The sequence below is a fragment of the Trachinotus anak genome, unplaced genomic scaffold (assembly GCF_046630095.1).
Source record: "Trachinotus anak isolate AG129_WGS33_773 ecotype Australia unplaced genomic scaffold, CSIRO_AGI_Tana_v1 ptg000002l, whole genome shotgun sequence".
Classification (NCBI taxonomy): domain Eukaryota; kingdom Metazoa; phylum Chordata; class Actinopteri; order Carangiformes; family Carangidae; genus Trachinotus; species Trachinotus anak.
Window position 1 is genome coordinate 22,417,506 of NW_027273853.1, and position 22,188 is coordinate 22,439,693.

Below are 22,188 nucleotides of genomic sequence, written 5' to 3' on the forward strand. Positions count from 1 at the left end.
TTTTTTTTTGCCATGGTCACGATGGCTCTTTCGCGTGTTTAGAATGCTAACATTTAATCATTAGTCCTAAACACAAGTTACATCCGAGGCTGATGGGAATGCCTCAGTTTTACAGGTATTTGATCATAAACCAAAGTACTGGACATATTAAATAATAGTGTTTGAATAAAAGTCAGGTGATCAGTAAAGTCAAGGATACCATCTGAAAAACATAAAAGATTGACAGGGAAAAGAAAGCAGGATGAAAAATAGCATGGAGGTAGTTGTAATAAAAAAATAAAAACCACAGATTACATATAACCTGATTGGCTGCAGCCCAATGATAGAGTTGCTAAAGCGAGCCAACATACCAGTCTCCGGCAGAAAGATCAAACCTGAACTTCTTCAGGAACCTGCTTTCACTGCCAGCACACAAAAAGCCTTAACCACCTTATTAATGGAAAGAGCTTTTTTTCATGATTAGTGATTAAGGATTTCTTTTTTAAATGTTCTTAAATATTTCAAAATCCCTTATTTATGTGTTTCTATAATCATCTTATTGATGGTTTCTTTTTTATGTTTTATTATTTTTAGACCCTTTCAGTTAGTATATGTATGACTTTGTCAAGTGTTTTTAAGAGGCGGTGTCCATTGTTGGGCAAACCCCTTACCTCTGTACCAGACTAGGACTATTGTTGGCCCGACACTACAGCACATGACAATGTACCAAACCCATCCATGTGTAAAAAACTTCTTGGCTGATGTTTATAATGTGTTGTAAGATGGTGACCCTAATGGAGAGCAAAGACCACAGGCTGGAACATGCTGGTCCCATAATTAAGTTATTCCAAATGTTACTTTGGGTGAAATCTTGGACATATCATGCATAAACTATAAAAAATCCAGTAAATTCTCTTTCCAGAAAGTAATTGTAATCATAGTCAAAAGCACTATATACAATCTTCTGACTTGATAAATGTGCTGTCTAACTACTTGGCCTTTCTGTCACTGCTCATAAACCAGAGGGGATGTCTTTCTATCCCAAATGGAAGCACACTCGTCTGTAATCCTGAATCAAAAAGACAGGCAAACCATGAGGATTTCCCTGGCAGGAGGATGTAACTTTCTTACTGAGTTACTCTGTGCACTCTGTGTTTTAGATTTATCCAAGTGAATAATGTAATATAGACAATGTCGCTGTATCTCTGGCAATCCATCTCCTGTCTTATGTCAGTGTAGATCTGGGTCACCACCCCCAAGTGTTTCCTACTGCTTTCATTAAACATTAACTGTGTCTAAGTATATTTCTATGTCTCAGCCTCTTGAAACCACAGATGAGTTCCACTTGGATGGGAAATTAGATACAAGTCCACTGATATATCTCCTTCCCTCTGCTGTTGTAACAGGGCTTTACAGGACATCTTGCTCTTTTTGATTGTTTGAGCAGATTTTGAATGAAAAAAGGACATGGGATTCAGGCTGGTGCAGGTACTTTGGCCCTGGGAGACCTACATCTGTATCCAGCTGGAAATATGCTGCAATGCATGATGTAAATATGAGTTAAACACATTCAGAAGAGAGAGACAGAGACGGAATATAAAGAAATGGATGAAAGTTGTATCTCACCGAGGTCACATATTGTATGTCTCGGCACAGTTTTGTCTCCCGGGGAAAGTCGGCAAGATCCAGGAAGTTGTCCACCACCACTTGGCCAATCAAATCATGGCGTGAGAACCTGTCAAAGTCGTACACGCTGAAATGCAGCTTTCGGCTTGACAACTCGGCGTACGCCACAGGAAAGAGAAACACCTCATCGAACACTGGGTTGAGTGTCTTGCGGTGCACCTTGGTCTGGTGCTTGGTTTTGCGGTCAGGCAGTAGGTAGATCTTGACGTAAGGATCGGAGGTCCCTGAGAAGTCCTTGGCGGGAAGGTCCTGGGCCTTGTGGATCTTGACAATCAGCTGCTCCAGGTCAAAGTCAAACTTCAGGATGAAATGGAGACGCCCGCAGCTGTCGGTGTGACGCCCGTCTTCTGCATCCACTGAACGCTGCTTGTAAAGTTCTGGTTTGATTCGACCCAAACCAGACAGAGAATCCTGGCGCTGGAACTGAGCAGGGTTGAAGTCCGGATTGGACAAGTTCATCTGACGACGGATGGAGTTGTGTCTGCAACAAAAGATAAAAATAAAACATATGAAATAATTGAAAAAATGTTTTACTCTTCAGTTCCCGTTGCTGTGAGGCAAATGTTGAAGCCACTGTGTTCCCGATGTATTATGCTGTCAGCTGTGTGATAAAGTATCTCTGAAACCAGAGGTCTAGATACTGTGTGTGTCCATCTGTGTTTAACCTGCCAACACCAAAAGTTGGACAGTAGGTTCAGGGATTGATGTGTGCTGACCGTACAGACGAGGTAGGCTCAGTAATCTGTCTCTGGACCCTGTCCCTGGCCAGAGTGTGGACCTGGTTTGTCTCCACCTTGGTCTGGGTCTCCAGTGGGATGTCAGGCGATGTGTGGCTTATCTTTAGGGTTGACTCCGGGACAGCCACAGTCGATGGCAGCCCTGATGGCTCCTTCACACAGCCATCCTCACTGTATTCCCTTTCCTCCCCGTCCACCTGCACAGCAGACATCAATGTTGATATTAGAAACGCTATTTTATGTTGGGGGATTTTAGGACAGAGCTGCAGTGATAAAAGGATTGGCATAATTTGCAGCAGAAGTTATATAATGGCTTGGTAAAGTTTTGTTAAGATAGTTTAGGTTGATTAGAAATGCTTTTATTTTGTATGACCTACTCTTTGGCAGCCATATTGGAAGCTGTGGTAAAACTAACCTATTGAATGATAACTTAAAAGATGTGATGAATAATGTCTGTGTGACTGGTAAGTGGTCATCTGGCTGATAATATACTACATCAAATAATCTCATAAAGATATCCCCAAATGAAAGCTTTAAACTAACCAATCTACTTGGTTATCATGCTGTTGCAGCCACATGCAATTTGCAAACAAGCTAATATCTATGTGACGCTAACATCAGTATACTATTTGAAACATTAACATCTGTTACTTTGCTAAAAGCACCATGTGCAAAGTGACAAAGATTAAAGGCAATTTTCAGTGTCTAACTTTGGGCTGCAGTGGCAGGTGTTGTCTGTGCAGCAGGGTTTGAATATTTTGAATACCTACATTCTCCTTTGTTTTTATCATTTTAAATTGAAGCGATATGAAATGCACTCATATATGAAACATTGTGTGCTAGTAGCACTGCAGCCAAACTGCAGATATTGTGGAACAGTTTTGGGAAATAGGCGCATTTACTTTCCTGCAGAGAATGAGAAGATCGATACCACCCTAATGTCTGTATTTTAAGTGTTTAGGTTGGATGATTATCTTAGGTCAGTGTAAAGACTGGAAGTAGTGATAAACAGCTATCTCGAGGAATTGTGTGCATCCATCTAATAAAGGCAAAGTGCAAAAGACATAATCTTTTAAAAAATTAAAAAATTTAAGGATTAGTACTTAACTTTAGTCTGTGTTCAGTTCTATTCAGGAAATATAAATTAGTTTCTGACTGTAACAGCACTTTGACAGTGAGCTTCCTCTTTACCTCTGTGAGCACGGGCTGTTGGTCTCCACCCAGGAAGTGCGCCCCCTTGAGGACATCTGGGAGGAAACGGCCACTCAGTGGCACCCAGCACAGCTTCCATGAGACAAACAGGGACACGCTGAAGAGAGCGAGACCACAGGTGGTCACCAGCAGGGACAACAGGCTCACCGATACATCTAGAGATGGAGGAGAGAGAGAGATACTCAGTGAACAGTGAGCACAGCTTTGCCAGTGAAAATGCTGGCACAGACGAACCTGCCTCCCCACGGAGGACAGACTGTGTTTGTTCAGAATGCCTAATGAGAAGGAAAAATAATCACATTTCCTCACTGAAGGCAAAAGTTAAAGAACAAAAAATTAATTACTCCCATGGATTATCCAACTATATCAACAATTAGAGACAGCAACACATTACCTTGATGATGAGGTGCTGAATGCAGCATAGCAGCACTGAAACTCCAAACAGCTTTTAAAAAGAACAATCACTGGAGAGACACTGATTTGGCTTTTTAGGAGCCCATGTTCACAGGGAGTTTGGCAAAATCCTTTTTGCATGTTAATTGTTTTCGGTTTCTGTAAAGGCTTATATTTCATCTCAAGCTTTGCAAAACATCTCACACACAGTGAACAGAAGGAGAAAAAGAAAACAAGCCAGCTCGAGCCTCAGATGTCATTTGGTTTCTTTACTTTGTGTCTGCCACATGTGAAACTTTTTTTATATTATGTTTGGGTTTAGAAGATAAATGATCAACGCACAGGTCCACCAGACCTTTGACAAGAAAACCAGGCAGTTTGGATTTTTCACAGTGACACACTTGACCCACTATGTTGTGTACATGGTAACTGGTAAATTCAGTGTGCTATCACTCTGTGTTTCACCCCCCCCACTGCTCCACCTGCAGACAGGAGACTCCCAGACCTCATGACTCATTTCAGCCAAACAAGATGGATTATCATCCGACCACAGTCCCCTCGGCTCTACAGAGCATTTTAGTGTCTTTCAGCTCGTTGTTTTGGTTTGATGCCTACTTTACTGTTTATTGGTTCACTCTCACTAATCTCATCAGTGTCACTTCCAGCTCCAACACGCACTCTTAAGAGTTATTGGACTTAAATTTGACTAATGTTGCTCTGTGTCTATTTGATGTGTAACTATACAACTGTTATAGTTAATGCAGATTTTACACTGTGATTCCTACTTTTTCTGTCATTTGACTTGGATTGCAGATTCAGTGTAGCCCAATAATTCTCTGCACTTTGATATATTCGTTATTTTCATGTCATTATTTTCAATTATTCTTTAATTTTCCTTCTTTGTTTTTCTTGGTCTTTGTTGGAACAATGTGTAATTGACTATTATAATAAAATGTCCTAAAAATCAAAAATATAATCATGCTATTACACGTTCAATGCAATATTGCATATTTCTTAACAATTATACAAATATACATATAATATATTACAACCTGCTAGATGCTGACATGTTGAAAAGAAGATGGGACTTTGCTCTTATCTTTATCACATTTACTGACAGAGTACTTAGGTAAAAATGTGATCTAGTGTCTTTGACCGTGGCAGGATTGTTGGTGCCAGACAGGCTGGGTTGAAACTGCTGATCTCCTGGGATTTTCACACACAACAGACTCCAGAGTTTTTACTCAGAATGGTGTGAAAAACAAAAAGCGGCAGTCCTGCAGACAGAAATACTTTGTTGATGAGAGAGTTCAGAGGAGAATGACCAGACTGATTGGAGCTGACAGAAAGGCTACAGTAACTCTGATAACCACTCTTTACAACTGTGGTGAGCAGAAAATCCTCAGAATGAATAACACGTCCAACCTTGAGGTGGATGGTCTACAACCACGGAAGACCACGTCAGCTTCCACCAAGAACAGAAATCTGAGGCTGCAGTGGACACAGGTTCAAGAGAAATTGCTGAGGCAGCAGATGGTCAGGTCAGAATTTGATGTCAGCAGCATGAATCCATGAACCCAACCTGTGTCGCTACCTGGTGTGGGGAATGTTTTATTGGCTCCTTAATACCAGTCAATCATGGTCTGAATGCCACAGTCTATCTGAGTATTGTTGTTGACCATGTTCATCGCTTTATGGCCACAGTTTACCATCTTCTAATATCTACTATAATAATGATAATAATAATGCTCCATGTCACAAAGCAAAAGTCGACTGGTTTCATGATCATAACAGTGAGTTCAGTGAACTCCAGTGACCTCCCCAGTCTCCAGATCTGAATCCAGTAGAACACCTCTGGGATGTGGTAGAACATCAGATGAATGTGCAGCTGACAAATCTGCAGAAATGATGTGAAGCATTCATGTCAACACGGAGCTGAATCTCAGAGGAAAGGGAGGCTCTACTCTTCCTAATAAAGTGCTTTGTCAGTGAATACTTTACTTGCATCTCAAAAAGAGATATGGATGGATGTTTAGTTCTCATCTATTAGTATAATCTCTCCTTTGCAGATGTTATGGGCTTGTTTCTCTTTTTCCTTACATCTGGACCATATGTAGTATACATCCATGACCAGACTCGAGGGATGATTCAGAGACATCTGAGACCGAAGGACAATAGTGTTGTTGTCCATTATCAGAGGAGAGAGTTTCTCCCTTTAACTGCTGGCTAATAGCAGGTTGTAGTCGGACAGATAGTGTTCGTCGATAGTGGATACCTCTTTCTTGCAAAGCAACTCAACTAAAAGCATGGCTCAGACTGTCTGCTGAGTTAAGATGCTTTCAGAGAGGACGAGGTAGAGAGATGACTGTGCGTTCTGTATCTTCCTCTATCACTGCTTTCCTCTTCACTTTTCTTTCTTGTTAGTTCTGAATCAGGCCCAACACAGAGAAAGACTGTCTGAATCTTTTGAGTGTCATTGTTCAGTACAATACCCTGCAGACTCCATAACACCCTGATAATATCATTAATGCACTAACATAATGCCACAAGGTGTGTTATTCACTTATGAAAAGATGCCAAATGATCAAAAAGGTTTTGAACAGCTGTTCAATGTCATATTCATATTGAATTAACTCTGGTTTGAACAGTGTTTTCCTTTTTCAGTGTTTACTTGTCAGTCCTGCTGATAGAGCTGAGAGGATCTCTTAATGGGGCAGTGGAGAGTGCTTTGGCCAGTTCAACAGAAGCTAATTTATGGTTGCCATTAGAGTCCTTCAGTTCGAAAGATAATAATTTTCCCATCTTTATTATGAAACTAAAGGGTGCAGATCCAGAGTTTTGCTGTGAAACTAAATGCGTGAAAACTGTAGAGAAAGAGTGTTTTACATTGAGTTATAGGACTGCAGCGCTGTGAATACAAAGGAAATAAATTCAGATATCACTGTAACACTCCCGCTTTCTCTTTCTGTCTCTCTAACACAAACACAAACACACATATATTCATTGCTTTGACACAATATAAAGTCTTTCTAAACACCTTCCAATTTTTTTTTTTTTTGTTTTCTCACTCAAACTCAACGACCTCTGAAACTCTGCGCATTAACACTTTCAAACTACTATTTTACACGCGTTTACATATTATTCTCAAAACTGGTACATTTACATTCAATACCTAAAAACACAACACAAAATGACTGTAAACCAGACTACGCTTTACTACGTTCTCCTACATCTACGTCAGTACCAACCACCGCCTCCACAACATCCTGTCAGGCCGGAGAAGCAGCTACAGGCGTCTCATCTCGCTGCACTGCAGGACTGAGCGGTTCAGGAAATCCTTCGTCCCCGACTGCCATCAGACTGTATAACACCTCAGCCAAAGGGAGCGGCTCATGAACTGGCTATTGATATAAACTGTTACAGTTGAATTTCCCCTAGGGGAAGAAAAAAGTGTTGATGTCCCATCCTATCCAAAAATACATGAAAGAATAACTAGAGACCCATGAGTACTCAGTGGTTGTGCGTTGGACCACGCCCATCTTCAAACCTGGCCTTATTCAATACCACCTGCAGTAGTTTCTGCTACAGTAGGTGTCTCCTGGACCACACACACACACACACACCCCCACCAAGGTGTGAAAACAATACCAGCCCTGCTGCTGCAGCTGGTTGAGATGCAGAGTCCCTTAATAGGGCAAACAAACACTAAGCACCACGTTTCATTCCTTGATGATCTCTATGAAAGACTCGTGCCAGGTGAGGAAATCCAGAATATTTTGTATTTGTATGAGACAATGCGGTGTATCACTGTTCTCTTCCAGTCAGATAGCGGTTTACAGTCCATCCCAGGATGATCTCACTTTTCAATCCACCGCATTGTCCATCCCTCATCCCAACAGAGCAGCTCTTTTCCATGTGGAGGTGGCCTGTTTATGACCACCAACCACACGATCAGGCGTCCCTCTTGGATGAAATTAATGCTGGATGACTGGAGATATCTGCAGAAGACTGCCGGGGATGGATCAGGCTGCAATAAGATTATTTCCCATGTGCCTTTTGAATGTTAGAATAACTCTTGTGTTGAGCTCCACGTCGGTACAGAGAACTGACTCAGTGAACTCAGTATACAAAATAAAAAGGGGTCACCAATTGAAAAAAGAAAAACTAATTCTTCACACAAAAACCACCGAATTTCTTCAAAAAATGAAATATCTTTAGTACACAAGTTCAAATTCAGAGATTGCCAAAAACGTGTATTTAATCCATTTTAGTTTCATCTATTTTAGTTTAATCAACACATAACGTTATACAACCAATGGAAAGACATACCCATAAAGATAACACTTAAATCAACTGTAGGTGTAGAACATGCAGTTAAATGGCTCAAGATGTGCCAAGTAGTGTTGAATGGTATCCATAGCAACAACTATCAATGGCTTCTTTAGCAAAGCAGGAGACTGTAAACATGGAGGTGGTGTGCTCACAATCTTTTCTCTGCCCATCTAATTGATGTTTTCATTCATGTTGCACTTCTGGCCACCACGATGCCATCAGCTGCCGACATCGCTGATTCAGGTGCGACCAACACAGACAGCAGCAGTTCTGCTCCGTGATTCCATGTGGATTTACCGTCTCAGTTTTCAAGTTTTTTTTATCTTGCTATCTCAAGATAACAAGACATTATGTTAGGGGAAAATTATTTTTTTGTTTTCTAGAGATAACAGAATAAAAATTATTATTATCTTGAGAAAACAGATAGTCAACAGATAAGAGATTGAGATAACAGGATAAAAAAGTATTTGCGAGTATGACCTTTCTTGGCTTCCCTACCAGTCTGAGGTCAGGCTGCAAACCAGGTTCAGATAACCTGGCCAAAGCCAAGCAGAGTAACTGCTTAAGAATAGTGCAGTTGTTTGTCAGTTTATAGCTTTGTCACCATGAGCAACCAGTTTCATACCACACAGTCATTCGATCTGTCGTCCATACGCCATCATAAAATATTGATTGGTGCAGCTCTGGGTTCTAAATTATTTTGTCACAGAGGAGTGAGGAGATTGGAAAGCTGAATCACTTTTGGTAAAAGAAACATCACAGATGCACAGTAGCCACTGTTCAGAGGAGCTTCATGGAATCAGATCTCAGTAACATCAAAAATGCGATGAGCTAATATGAAATTTTCACACGTATGAAAAACAAAATCGATTTAGTATTGAAATTTTATTTCTCCGCTTCTTTAAAGCTGGGTTGGGCAGTAATTGTATGGTGTCATTGAAAAAAACTAATCATTGTAATTCAAGCTGTCTGAGTGAGAACTAGACATCTGCTCCTCCTCTCGGCTCTGTTTTCACTTTAGAAAATCAAGCCCATGATGGGAGACTTTGGCCAATCACAGGTCTTTTCAGAGAGAGAGTGTTCGTATTGGCTGTTCCACAAAAGCAGATGTGTGTGCACATTCCTTCAGATGGACACGCGTCAACATCAGTGAGGTGTTTCAGTGATTGAGAGAGCTTGCTGCACATCTCTTGGACAGGAAACAGGTGTTAGTGGTTGGTTGTGTTGTGTAACTGAAAGTGGCTACGTTGAATGCTGCTAATAGTTTAGCCTTGTGCTAACTAGAGCCAAAAGCCCACAGCTGCAGCGTGCACATATGCCTGTGAGAGCAGCTTTAAGTTCTTTAAGTAATGTCTTATTTTAATGTACTATATCACAGTAGAATAAAAACCAAAGGAGTGTGATACGCTTGCACCGTGCTGTGCAGTATGTTCATTAGAATTAGAGCACAGTCAGCGCTATTCTTGGTGAAATGAGGCAGGTCCTCTTGTGTGCGGCTCTGAACTGGGCACCAGCTGGGATGAATTGAAAGCAGTGGAGAGATGATATGCAGCGTGTGTGTCCCGGCACAGAGCGGGGCTCGTGTTCTCAGCTGGCACAGATAGAGAGTGTGCAGCTTGTGCAGCTCTGGCTTTGATGTGCCAAATAGTTCATGCATTTGTTTCACGAAAAATAGAAATATTTCACGTCCAGAATTAAGCTTTTAAAGGACACTACAGTCCGAATATTAGTAATTTCTCTTTATTGTAACCTTGTTTGCATCAAAAGCTAATCATTTTCTCTTGAAACCACCTTCCCTTTTAAATATCTGAGTCAAAAACTGAATATTGAAAACATTGTTGCTGTGTTTTTGATAAGTTTTGCTTTTAAGAAGAGTGAAACAGCCCAGACAACCCTGTGGCTTCATTCAATTACTTTTGTTAGAGCCTTTTCTAAAGCAACAGGGTGTCTCTGCTTTTCATGTCCTCTTGCAGGGTGCAATCAAGGCAGCAAGGCCTAAACACCATACAGCCGGTGGCAATTAATTGGATTCAGGAGCTCCAATAATCAGTAAGCTCACTCCTCTCTAAAGGAAGTCGACAATTATAATTAAAAAAGGTTAGACGGGTTTTGATTAGTGTAATTGTCTGTGGTGGGGTTGCTTAAGTTTATGTGAATATGCCTGACAGAATAACTGTAAAGTATAAAGAGTTGAATACTGAGGTATTAGTGGTGACTTATATTAAAGCCCAAGTGGTCAATTAAGCTCTGAAGTAAAAAACCTTTTTGGTACAAACAAACATACTTGTCCACATTATTAAACTGTAATTTCACAAGCATTCAGCACATTGACCAAATACATTACATTACATTTAGTCATTTGGCAGACGATTTTATCCAAAGTGACTTATAAGTGAAGGACATTAGTGAAGCTATAGTGCATACTCATGTTCTATTTTAAGGATGTGACCATTATTCTCACAAGCATTAAACAATGAAATAGTGATTAAATTGACCATTAGCTTAACCCTTGCTGAAGTGTATGCTGCTGTGAGAGTTTAGAGGGTGGTGTCTTTTTTAGCTTTTAAAGACCAAAAACACCAGCAGAAGTGTAATACCCCCTTTCCATGAAAATTAGTGGGTATAAGCAGGTTTTTTTTTTTTTTTAAACAGAAACCCGCTCATAAAAGCTGATTGAGCCTTTTTCCACTGCCAGTCGAGTTTGCCTTTCTGTACGGACTGAGGACACAACTGCAAGGATGTCATCACATGCAGAGCACACACAGGGGGGAGAGAGAGTGAGCTGGTGTCCGCCATGCAAACTGGTAGAACGGATCTGTCAAGTCTCATCCCCTGATTGGTGCTCCTCTGTGTTAGACGCTTTGATTTGTGTTTGATTTTGAAACTTATTTCGGGGCTGCACTCATGTATTTATCCCCAAATGCAGTGTGGCCAGTGTTTCTGGTTTAACATACCATGCTGGACAGCTGAGAGGTCTCTTTACAGTGTCTGTGCTCTGAAAGACATTACACTATATAAAGGGGCAAAAATCAGCATGTTTACCCAGATGTTGTGTTTACATCAATGCCAATCAGACTCCGACAAATACCAGACCTGTGATTGAATGCTGATTGTAGCCTTTTCGATTGCTGGCAAAAGCCTGATATTAGCAGGTCTTAGTGGGTTTTTTGACCAGTGGCAAAGGGGCTTAAGAAACAAATTAAACTCTGCTCTAATGTACAGTGGCAGCAGGTCAAGTCCAGATGTCCCTCTCCCCAACAACATTTCCCAGATCCTCCTGGGTGAACGCAAAGCTTTCCCAGGCCAGAAAAGATATATAATCATTCCAGCGTGTTCTGGGTCTACTCCGAGGCCAACCAGTTGGATGTACCTGGAAGACCTTCAATGGAAGGTGTCCAGGAGGCATCCTCACCAGATGCCCTAACCACCTCAGCTGGCTCCTTTTGACATGCAGGAGCAGTGGCTGTACTCCGAGCTCCCTCCGGATGTCAGAGCTCCTCACCCTGTCTCTAAGGCTGAGCCCAGACACCCTGTGGAGCAAACTCATTTCAGCTAATTGTATCTGCATCACAACCCTCACCTGCAGTCATGAGCTTTGGGTAGTGACTGAAAGAATGAGATTGTGAATGTACTGTTGTTTAAAAAGTAAATAAAAACATTCATAACTTGCACATTTACTGTGAACTAATTCCTACTTAACGTTTTAACGGTATTTGCTGTTGTAGTTGAACAAACGTAATTTCTAGGACACAGGGTTGTAATCCAGACGATCTGGGGGTCTGTTTTCAACAATACATCATTGACACAGTTAGCATACGATCAATAATCAGGCTGGTTCCCAATCAATGCCATTACACTCTAGTTGAAAAAACTATGAAATTTAGGGGTTATTCAATTTTATGACTGTATATCAGGCAAAGTGCTAAATTATTGTAAACATATGATAATTATTGTGAACCTGGCATCACTGATGGAAAGCACAACTATATCCGAGGGGGACACGGTTAAGCAAACAGTCAAATTGGCCTTGATAATATGTTCAGGTGTGAGGATAACACTGCAGTGCACCTTATTTCAGTCACCAATAAGACCCAAGCCATTTGCGCAAATCCTATCAATCAATTGTTGTGTAGGAAATTCAGAAAAGCATTTCAGGTTTTGAACCCACTGGGTCACATCAGTGGAAGACATCAGAGACAGATTTCCATTGTCCAACAATGCCAATGGATTTCCCTGATAGAGGGCAGAGGGCAGAGGCATTCTCCTGCCTCTGAAGTGAATCAAGCTTAAAACCCCAAAGTGAGCAGACACACAGATGGCTGCTTTTATTGATTTGGACTAAATCTCCTTTTGATGAGGCCTTGTGTAAATCAACAACATGCTCTAGGCTGCCTGATTATCCAGCTATGCTGCAGAAAGGCTTATTGCCACTGAACCTCACAAAAAAGTCGCAGCTGAAAGGGAAAAAGACTCAACTGCACTAACTATGAAATTCAAATGTTCCTGCCAGCTCCACATGTTTAATTTAGCCTGTGTGTTATTGTGACAGGCACTCACTCTCACACAAGCAGACATACCATCACATTTGTCTCCTGTCAGGGACTAGGAGACTCATCAAACAGGGATAAGAATTTATCCATTAACCTCTGTGTGTGTGTGTGTTGTGTGTCTTGTGTGTGTATTGCATGTCCATCTGTCTTGTGTATGTGTGCAGTCTCTACTCTGTGTCGATTCACAGTGTCCTGAGGTTTCTAACTGTTTAATTCTCCGCATCCGACTGAGTCATGACTCATTTAACTCAGAACACAGACATTATGGAAATAGCACAGGGATCAGTGTGAGTCTCTCTTCCTCTGACTGTCTTATTACAACAAACATCCATAAATTACTTTAGAAATTATGTTACAACTTCAGATCATGTTTCATAACCATCAAATTTAGACAATTTTATCACTTATCACAAGTAATCTGGAAAAAAAATAGATCACTATTTCCTGTTCGCACTTGCCAGCAGCTAATTCAGTGGGATGTTTTACTCTGAAACAAAACAATATAATATATCATTGTTTTTCATTTTGCACCATCAATACTCAAACCAAGTTTGGTGAGTTTGGCCAGATGTATATTGCTATCTGGGATGTTTCTTACCATGTCTTCCCACTGACAGGAAGGGAATATATGTCATCTCACAATTACTGAATTATGTTGTGTTTTCACATTACCCGCTGGTCTCCATCCCTCTCTGTCAACGCTCCCTCTCATTTATTTTGTATGAGACCCCCGTTATCATCAGCAGTGAAAATATATTTCCCTGGAACACACGCTGCAGTTTCGAGGAAATGTTTGGTGAACTCAAATCAAACACGAAGGGCATGTAAAACACCCACAAAACCTTCCAACAATCTCAACCAATTCCATTTGAAATACAGCAACTAGCAACACTGAATTCCAAACCTGAAAACAAGTCAAAAATTCTCACAGATATCCGAAGTAATTCCACTTCGTTACCTGTTAGTCCTCTCCCCTAATAGCAAAACCCCAGGATGTTTCCACTTGTTTAAAGAATAGCAAAATCTAAAGAACCAATATCAGATTGAATCGTTTTAAAGATTTAGCCTGCAAGGTGGTAAAAGATGTAAGTAGTTGCCAGAAGCAGAAATAAATGCAATCACAAAAATCAATGCAAAACTACTGGTTGAAAAAAAGAAAGGTTGAAAAAGGCATAATACTGTCCTAAAGAGCTAAAGAGCATCAGATCTCCCACTCTTAGATATGGACATTAGAGAAACTGTGAGAAGCTGAGAGGATATTCCAAAGTACTGACTGAACGTTTAGTGCATCCTCCTGCCAGCGTTACCAATGGCTCCTAAGACAGTGGAAGCAACAAGCAGCCAATCTACACAACAGTGCTGATCATCATGTATCTGTCCAGGCTGATGAAAAGACTAAATGATGAAGACCTTTGAACCATTTCTCCAGATGATTTTAACACCAATCAAAGATGAAGTCAAGCATGGTGGCCTAAGGCAGGAAGTCCACAAGGTGACGGTGGCGATAGCTATCATAAATCCAGGTCTAAGACTCCAAACATCTGAACCACAACACAAGTTGAGGTCAAGCAGACTCATCTGAAATAGGACACCAAGCACAGTCAATAAAACATCATCACCAATAAAATAATAAATTCGCTCAAAAAGTAAAAATATCCCTTGCAGTATTTTTTTAAGCGCAGGACAAATGAATGACCCCGAAAGGACAACAAGGTGAATTAGTCTATCAGAGTCAATGCGGCCAAGTTTCCTGCTTTATTTTCATGAACAGAAATGTGTTTGTATGCTTGGTTCACCCTAACGTCTGTCTGTGTGTGCATGTAGGCGAGAAGGGTAAGGTCACTGGCCAACTCCATTCAGCGTGACAACAGGAGAGAGCTAAGAATATCTCCGAACACACACATATGCCTGACATATCAACCTCACACCCAGATAGATGGATAGATGGATACATACGTGCTTCCTTATATTTCTTATTATTAACTCCTTATGTCATGACAATAAACACTAATATCAGGCTATAACTTCAGTCAGTCGAACGCGCCAGGCCGGCCTGTTTTATTGTTCCTTTTATTTTTGTTACCTCAGCATCATCTCTGTGGTTGCAGACATTAGTAATGATGGGTGGGTACTGAGGTCACTGTGCCTCTGAAGGAGGTTCATTATAGGTCCATCACACCCTCTGTTTAGTCCCAGAGCAGGGCAGACACCGACCAGAGACACACAACACTTGCTATAATGGCAGTTTATTCCTGTTTACTATCCAGTACACCTACACAGTTAATAAACTGCAATTAAACTGCTGTAAATGTGTAAACATCGCAGCTGAATGGCTGATACATTGGGACTGCAACTCTTATTTTTTCCATCCCACACATGAGCTTGGTATTTCCATAAATGACTGACATAATCTCTTATAAAGATATAGGACATGGCTGTAATGTGAAGGATCTAGGGATGGCAACTGTAGGTCGTTACCATCCTAAATGTGGTCAGAACTGAAATATCTCAAGATAACAAGATAAAAAAAAACTACAACAATTGGATAAACTGTCTCCATTTCTGCCCATCCAGGCTATAGCACAACCCCAGCGTTTTCAAATTAAATCAGGACCAGCAGCGTTTCCAAAAATCTCTTTTTTAAAAATCTCTTTACCAGGCGTAAATGAAGCAAAAGTGATGTTCTAAAACTGAAATGTGTTTGTGTGGATGTGGCCTGGAGCCCAGTGTTTACACTCGTGTCATGTGACTGAACAGGGGGTAGTATTTTTTTAACAGTTCATGAATGCATGCATTGGGTGAAGTATTGATCAAATTAATTGACATGAGCAAGATTAAGTCTGTTGGTTTTAATAATTGCTCAGCCCTACAATGCATATATCTTAGGAAAAATCAATTATATTGACAGGTATATGAAAATGTATACATCTTAATATCCATAAGATGACACAACTTGCTTGTTAATACAATTATTAAGAGAAGATTAAGCAGAGAAATGAATATGGCCAAGTTATTGTTTGCGGCAGAGTCCAATGCCTGCTACTGGCACAGAGCTAGCGTCAGGCTGAAGCTAACTCATTAAACTCTGCACTGTGCAGGAGTCCAACCTCCGAGGAGCCCAGCATCGAGAACAGTTCAATAAGCAGCGCCAGCCAAGTCAGCGGTGGGTCATTGAGACATTAGTTTGGGTGAAAAGGTATTGGAGTGTGGGTATAAGGGGAAGAATGGAGATAATGCCCTGGAGATGACTTTTACAGTGCAGAGTAAAGAAGGATAACACATGGAGAAATGTGCATTTTCAAAAGATAGTTGTGGAAATCTGAATTTCAAGTCAAGAGAAGGAGAAGGGGAAAGGAAGGAAAAGAGAAGAGACATTAACTTTATTGGGCTCATTGAAAAGTATCACCAGAGGCTCGAAGATTTCAGAACCAAATACCCAATGTTATGTTGCCTGGCAACAATACTTTGAAAATGCAATCAAGGGTGTAATGGAACCTAATCTATTTCCCCCACCATTTAATCAATCCCTCATCTTGGAGACCAAGATATGAAAGTACTTTGTGTGTTTCAACTTTCTGATGGAACATTGTTCCCATGACTATGACTTGCATCAGTCTCTTCTGGTAAGATTATCAAACCATCATGTTCCATTCAGAGGCGGCCATTGTTGTCTGACACAAAAAAACTTGTTAGAATAGGTCACTGCGTGTTGCCAAGTTTGAGTTGGAACAGCCGAGGCGAGAAAGGCATTGAAATTTTATTTTATTCTGTTACTGTGGGATAAAACTTTCCAACCAGTCCTCCAACCTGAACAACCGTATACCGTTTTTTTCATCCCTCTGATACAACCAATAGGAGTGTCTCCTGAAAGAGCGGACCTTGGTTGTCATGGTTACCGTAATAAAGATGCCCATTGCATCAAGAGCAAAGTACCTAGCTTTGTCACCATGGTTACTATAATAACAGTCATGGCTTGGCTTTGTAAAACGGAGCCTGAGCCAATAAGCAGGAGTTCCTAGTGTATCTATAATGACATGATCCCTCACTGGCTTTCCTCCTCTGAACAACGGTAAATTACAAGTAAATGTAACACTGATATCTGCAGAGGTTGCCATTGAGTTTACCACGTCATCTAACTTTAATTACTGATTTCAGTGGGGGTGCAATAAAAATTTGGATTACACATTACATGTTAAAACTGGCCTCTGTAATCGGGTAAAACTGATCTGAAAGAAGTTTTCAAGGCTGATTTTTCAGTTGACAGTGCATCTACAACCCCTTGGTAATAGCCTACTATAGCATGCTGGGAAGATTACTACTATATGTTTAATTCAGGATGGAAGTAGAAAAACTGGGTGTGAAACCACTTGTTTGTCCACTGGTTGTGGACTTTTAGAAATTGTAAAATCAACAAAACTTAAGAGTACCAGAGAGCAGTAGCCCCACTCCAGTCTCGCCCACTCAGCTCGGAGGAGTAGTTGTTTGTTGTGGATCAAACTGTGTGTGTGTGCATTCACAGCAGCCTAATACAAGAGGAAGTGGGTCACAGCTTCTCAGGGGAACCAGTCTGGTAGCTTGAACTTCCTCTTCATCATACATGTTTAATGAGGAATTGTAACATATTTAAAGGCAACAAAGAAAGACCAACATGTAAACACCCGCCACACACACACACACACAGGGAGAAATAAATCCACATCCATATGTACACTGTAGATCCTATATGCATGGTAAATATAATCTACCAGCCTACATGCTATGCATGAAATGTATGTATGATATGTATGCACACATACATATCATCCTCTAGCATCGCCCAAACCACACACACACACACACAAACACACACATGCTGGTACTGAAGATTTTTAGAGAAGAATTGACTGGTTTTGTGGAACCGTCCCTAAAGAAAATAAGTCTATAATTTTCCATCACACCGTGGTCTCCCTGTAGACTTCCCACACATTTCCTGAGCATTTTTGTAGTAAAATGTCTCCACTGTCCTAAAACACATTATTTTACAATGTAGATGGAACCTTTTAAGGAGTTTCAAAGAGTCAGATGGACCTTCCACCTCCGACTTAGAAAATTGTCTCTTCTGCATATACTGAAGAAATTCAAGCCAACTAGTTTAAAATAATTGTTTTAAAGATCACCCCCATTATTTTAGCTGGAGCCTGTCAGAAAGCGATGCAGTGGGGAATGTTGGGTGGGGCTCTCTCTCTCTCTCTCTCTCTCTCTCTCTCTCTCTCCAGTCCATCAGGGTAAAAGAGAAACCAAAGCAACACACTCACGCAGTCTTCATGCGAGCCTGATGCTGGATGCTGCGCTGGACACACACACACACACTGTCCAGATGTGTACTGAACACACACACTGTCCAGATGCGTAATGCTTGGTGGGTTCTGCAACAGTTTGCTGTGTGTTTGTGCACTTTTTATTTGCTTTTGTCAGAAGACTGGCAACAAAGCAAACCATCTGTTCATGTCTGCACACACACTAAACTGTGTGTAAACCAGTGATCCATTCAATCTAACAAGTGTCTCCGTTTTCAAAACAAGTGGAGAGATTTCATCGCAAGGACAGAACCGGATCAAAATCAGCTCTTTGTCCATTAAATTCCATATTTCTGTTTGATTCCTGCTCGGAAAGTTTAAAAGTGGAGGTACGCTGCCTCGTAGCTGCTGGATAAAAAGACTAAATATTTGTGGATTAAAGTCTGCTCAGTGCTTTTCTAAAAATAACTTACGTCTTACTCAGCCTCGTAATAAAAATAAACTAAGCACACACTGTGCAGCCTGACCTGAGTCCGTGTAGCGCGGTCTGGCCAGGTCCCTGAAGTAGTAGATGAAATCCAGGCAGCTGTCGTCCTGCACCTCTCCCCTGGAGCACAGGTCCGACAGCAGTTCCAGCGCCTTTCGACAAATCTCATCCTCTCTTTCTGCAGGCATTGCCCTCCAGCATCCTTCTGACTGGTCGGCCAATCCGGCTGATCCTCCACCACCTCTCTCTCTCTCTCTCACACACACACACACACACTCTCTCACAGCCTCCACCGGCGCAAAGGCGCAGCAGGAGCACCGCCGCTGCTACACCCGTGGACAGGTCCGGTGCGCTCGACGCATCCGCGAAACCCGCGGGGAACCGAGGGAGTCGGTTTGTGTGGTTGTTTGCTGTCAGAAGGTTTTTAGCTGAGATGGAGAACTTTTATAAAAGCCTCCCCTGCATGGTTGTTTGTTGTTCAGCAGTTAAATGACGGCTCCAAAGCAGCGCGAAGCTCTCGCTCTTCTCCTTCTCCTCTTCTTTTTTTTCCCCCTTCCTCCCTTTCCTTCTCTTCTTTCCTTTCTTTTCTCTCTTTCCTCTTTGCTCCTCTGTCTCTGCTCCGCTGAATCACTTCGGAGGCTGCAGGTTTCACCAGTCAAGCTCCGTGAATGAATGCTCGGCTTTCACTGCGCTCACTTCGGTTTTTTTCTCAGTGCACTGAGATGCAGAGGGACAGACAGGAAGTTCTGCCTCCATTAACCCCCCCACCCCCACCCCCACCAGCATCACCACCTGCTATCCAAAGAGAAGTCTTCTGAGGAAAACCCAGCGGAGATTTCTGTACTTCACCTCTTTCCAAACACTGCAAAAAATGTCATGAAATCCCTTAGTGCCCTCCCCTCCCCATTTTCCCTTTTGTCTAATGAGTAACGCCAAGGATCTCACTCCTCTCACCAGGTAAACTCACGATGATGAAGTAATATCCCCTGTGCTGCTGGGTAGCAGATGTTTAAACAGTGGAAGGGGCCCAAACACCTGAGAGGGCCCACATACACGAGCCTGACCTTTACTGATGGAAATAATGAAGGGCGAGAGCGACAGATAAATGTCACATTAAAGCCCTGCTGAAGGAGCGAATAACAGCCTCCCTGCCTCAGCCGCTCTGTTTGTGGAGCATCAGGAGAGGACCTTTAAGCCCATCGACTAATAGCTCCAAGCAACATAAAAAGAACTCGCTCATGAAGCTTTTTTTTTTTTTATTTTAAACACTTCTTTGGGAAGTGTTTTCAGGGCTGTTCACCAAACTGATGTCAATAGTCTGTCATGTAACACCCTGTAAAGCAGCTGAAAACACAGACAGCTTTCATTTCTGGCAGAAAGCAGTGAAGCAATGTTAAACACTTTGAAACACTGACACAACGTTGTGTCAGGCAGTGGCACCGGCAGGATTATATTTTATTATATGCACAGGGACCACCTGTCCGCTTGTGGGCTCCGTTTAGGTTCCCACACATGCACAAATATCTGCCGAGTGAGGGAGAGAGAGATTTATTCATGTTTTTCGCTCTTAAATTATGACACAACACCTCCATAAAACTCTTGATTATCCTACCACATGCATTTTAAAGACCAAACAACAGGCCAGAAAAACAGCAGCCGGCTGAGTGATAAGCTACAATATACTGTTATATACTTCACTGAATATGCCAGAGAAACATGCAGTAAAAGTTGGCATTAAGCAGGGAACAGATTTCCTCATTTAGCTAAATAAACAAACAAAATTAAATTAAATTAAAAAAAAAACTGTAGCACAGTGAGTTCAGGATTACAGCTGTCAGCAACCACTGGTGTCAGGTACAGTAACAGACAAGGGCCAATCCCAAAACTGAGGCAAGCATTGTTCATTGGCCTGTGTTAGGCGTGTAAAAACACTAACACAAGGCTAAACAGAGCTGATTACATCACCTTGTTTTATCATGACTGTTTAGCCTTGTATTGGTAAATATAGTGTTATCGCCGTAGTAGTTGTAATTATAGTGTTTTTACACGCCTAACACACGTCAATAAACTGCTTACCTCATGTTTGGGATTGGCTCTTGTCTGTCAGTCTTACAGTGTTGTGTCAGTGTTGTACAGTAATAAAGACCTGCACTGAAAACTGTTGTGAATATTATTAAATCTTGTTAAAGCTGCATCACCAAATGGCACCATGTGTATTTTGAGGTCAGGGGTCACTCACTGCTGACCTGCTCCTCTGTGATACAGCGGATGCTTCCAGCTAAATCACTGATGTGATATCTCAGGCTCATAATAGGCTCATACAGGTCAGACAAGGGTCAGAGGTGAGCTCCGCTCCACTCCAGGTAACCACGACAACCAGATGAAGAGGTTTTTTCTTTAAACAATAATTTCACTTAAGCAAAAGGATTTTTGACTGGAGAAAAAAATCAGCATCAGCAGCTCCATCATTTAGTCTCTCCAGAAGTGGATCCAGTTGTCTGTTATTAATAATAGCATTAGTGGAACAGACTTCAGCATTCAGCGCCTCTCTTTAGCAGATCCACAAAGGATTCATCAGAGCAGACGTGGTTCATTCACACTTTTGAATGAAGCTCGCCAGCTGAGGAGGCTTTTATAATGAAACAGCGTTATTTCATTTTTTCACTGTCTGAAAAAAAGATGTTTTATTTTAAATGATCAGTTGACAGATTATGTTAAGGGTGAGGATATATTATTATCTAGAGCACAATTGATGCTGCTGATGCTGACACGTCAGTGTAAAGACGAGACGACAGAGCAGCTGCTTTTGAAAGTGCTCCCATGTGACGCCACTCACCCTTTGATTTTTTGCAAACAAACTGGGGTCATGTGGACTTTTTTCAATACTAAATACCTCAGCACGAAGACATATTACCTCTATTGTCCACACACACACACACACACACACACGCACACACACACACACACACACACACACACTGATTCCTCTATGTGATTTGGCAAACCATAATGTGCAATAAAAACAGCTCTTCCACTGAAATGATCACTCAAGATGTTATCTCCTTAAGAGCCAGATGATGTAATCCTGTCAGCTTTAGTGGTCAGCAGCTCCAAAATATCAGTACATCATCAAAAAGAAATTGCTGTGCATGATGATGTGGAGCTGTTGGTTTCAAACCAACAGTGTGTGTGTGTGGGAGTGTGTGTGGGCGCCTCTGCCCTTGTGTTTGTTTGCATCTCTGCACACATGTGAGTGTTTATTTGTTCATTGTAGGTGACTGACCTCCTTTATACTAGTGTGCATGTGGAGACATTGGGTTATCTGTGTGTGTGTGTGTGAGTGTGTGTGTGTGTGTGTGTGTGTGTGTGTGTGTGTCTTCTGGATGTGGGTACGTTTGATTTAGCATTATTTGGGAGGATGCAGCCAGGCTGGCAGCCAGGCCAGCTGCCTCAGAGGAACAGGGGGCATCTGTTCAGCCTCCACACCGGTCGCTCTGTTTTTAAATGCTTCTCAGAAAGCAGCATCCACATATGAA

At 41.6% G+C, this 22,188-nt stretch overlaps 1 protein-coding gene across 1 annotated transcript in view; it reads right to left on the minus strand.

Moving 5' to 3' along the window:
- syt9b (synaptotagmin IXb) overlaps positions 1 to 19,424 on the minus strand; it is a 49,387-nt gene extending 29,963 nt beyond the window's left edge. The window contains exons 1-4 of the mRNA XM_071506328.1: positions 18,693 to 19,424; positions 3,594 to 3,769; positions 2,382 to 2,599; positions 1,606 to 2,146 (exon numbers count right to left, since the gene is read on the minus strand). Of these exons, the coding sequence (XP_071362429.1) occupies positions 1,606 to 2,146; positions 2,382 to 2,599; positions 3,594 to 3,769; positions 18,693 to 18,840 (1,083 nt within the window). The 5' untranslated portion in view covers positions 18,841 to 19,424. The remainder of the gene's footprint in view (positions 1 to 1,605; positions 2,147 to 2,381; positions 2,600 to 3,593; positions 3,770 to 18,692) is intronic.
- Positions 19,425 to 22,188: the final 2,764 nt, after the last annotated feature.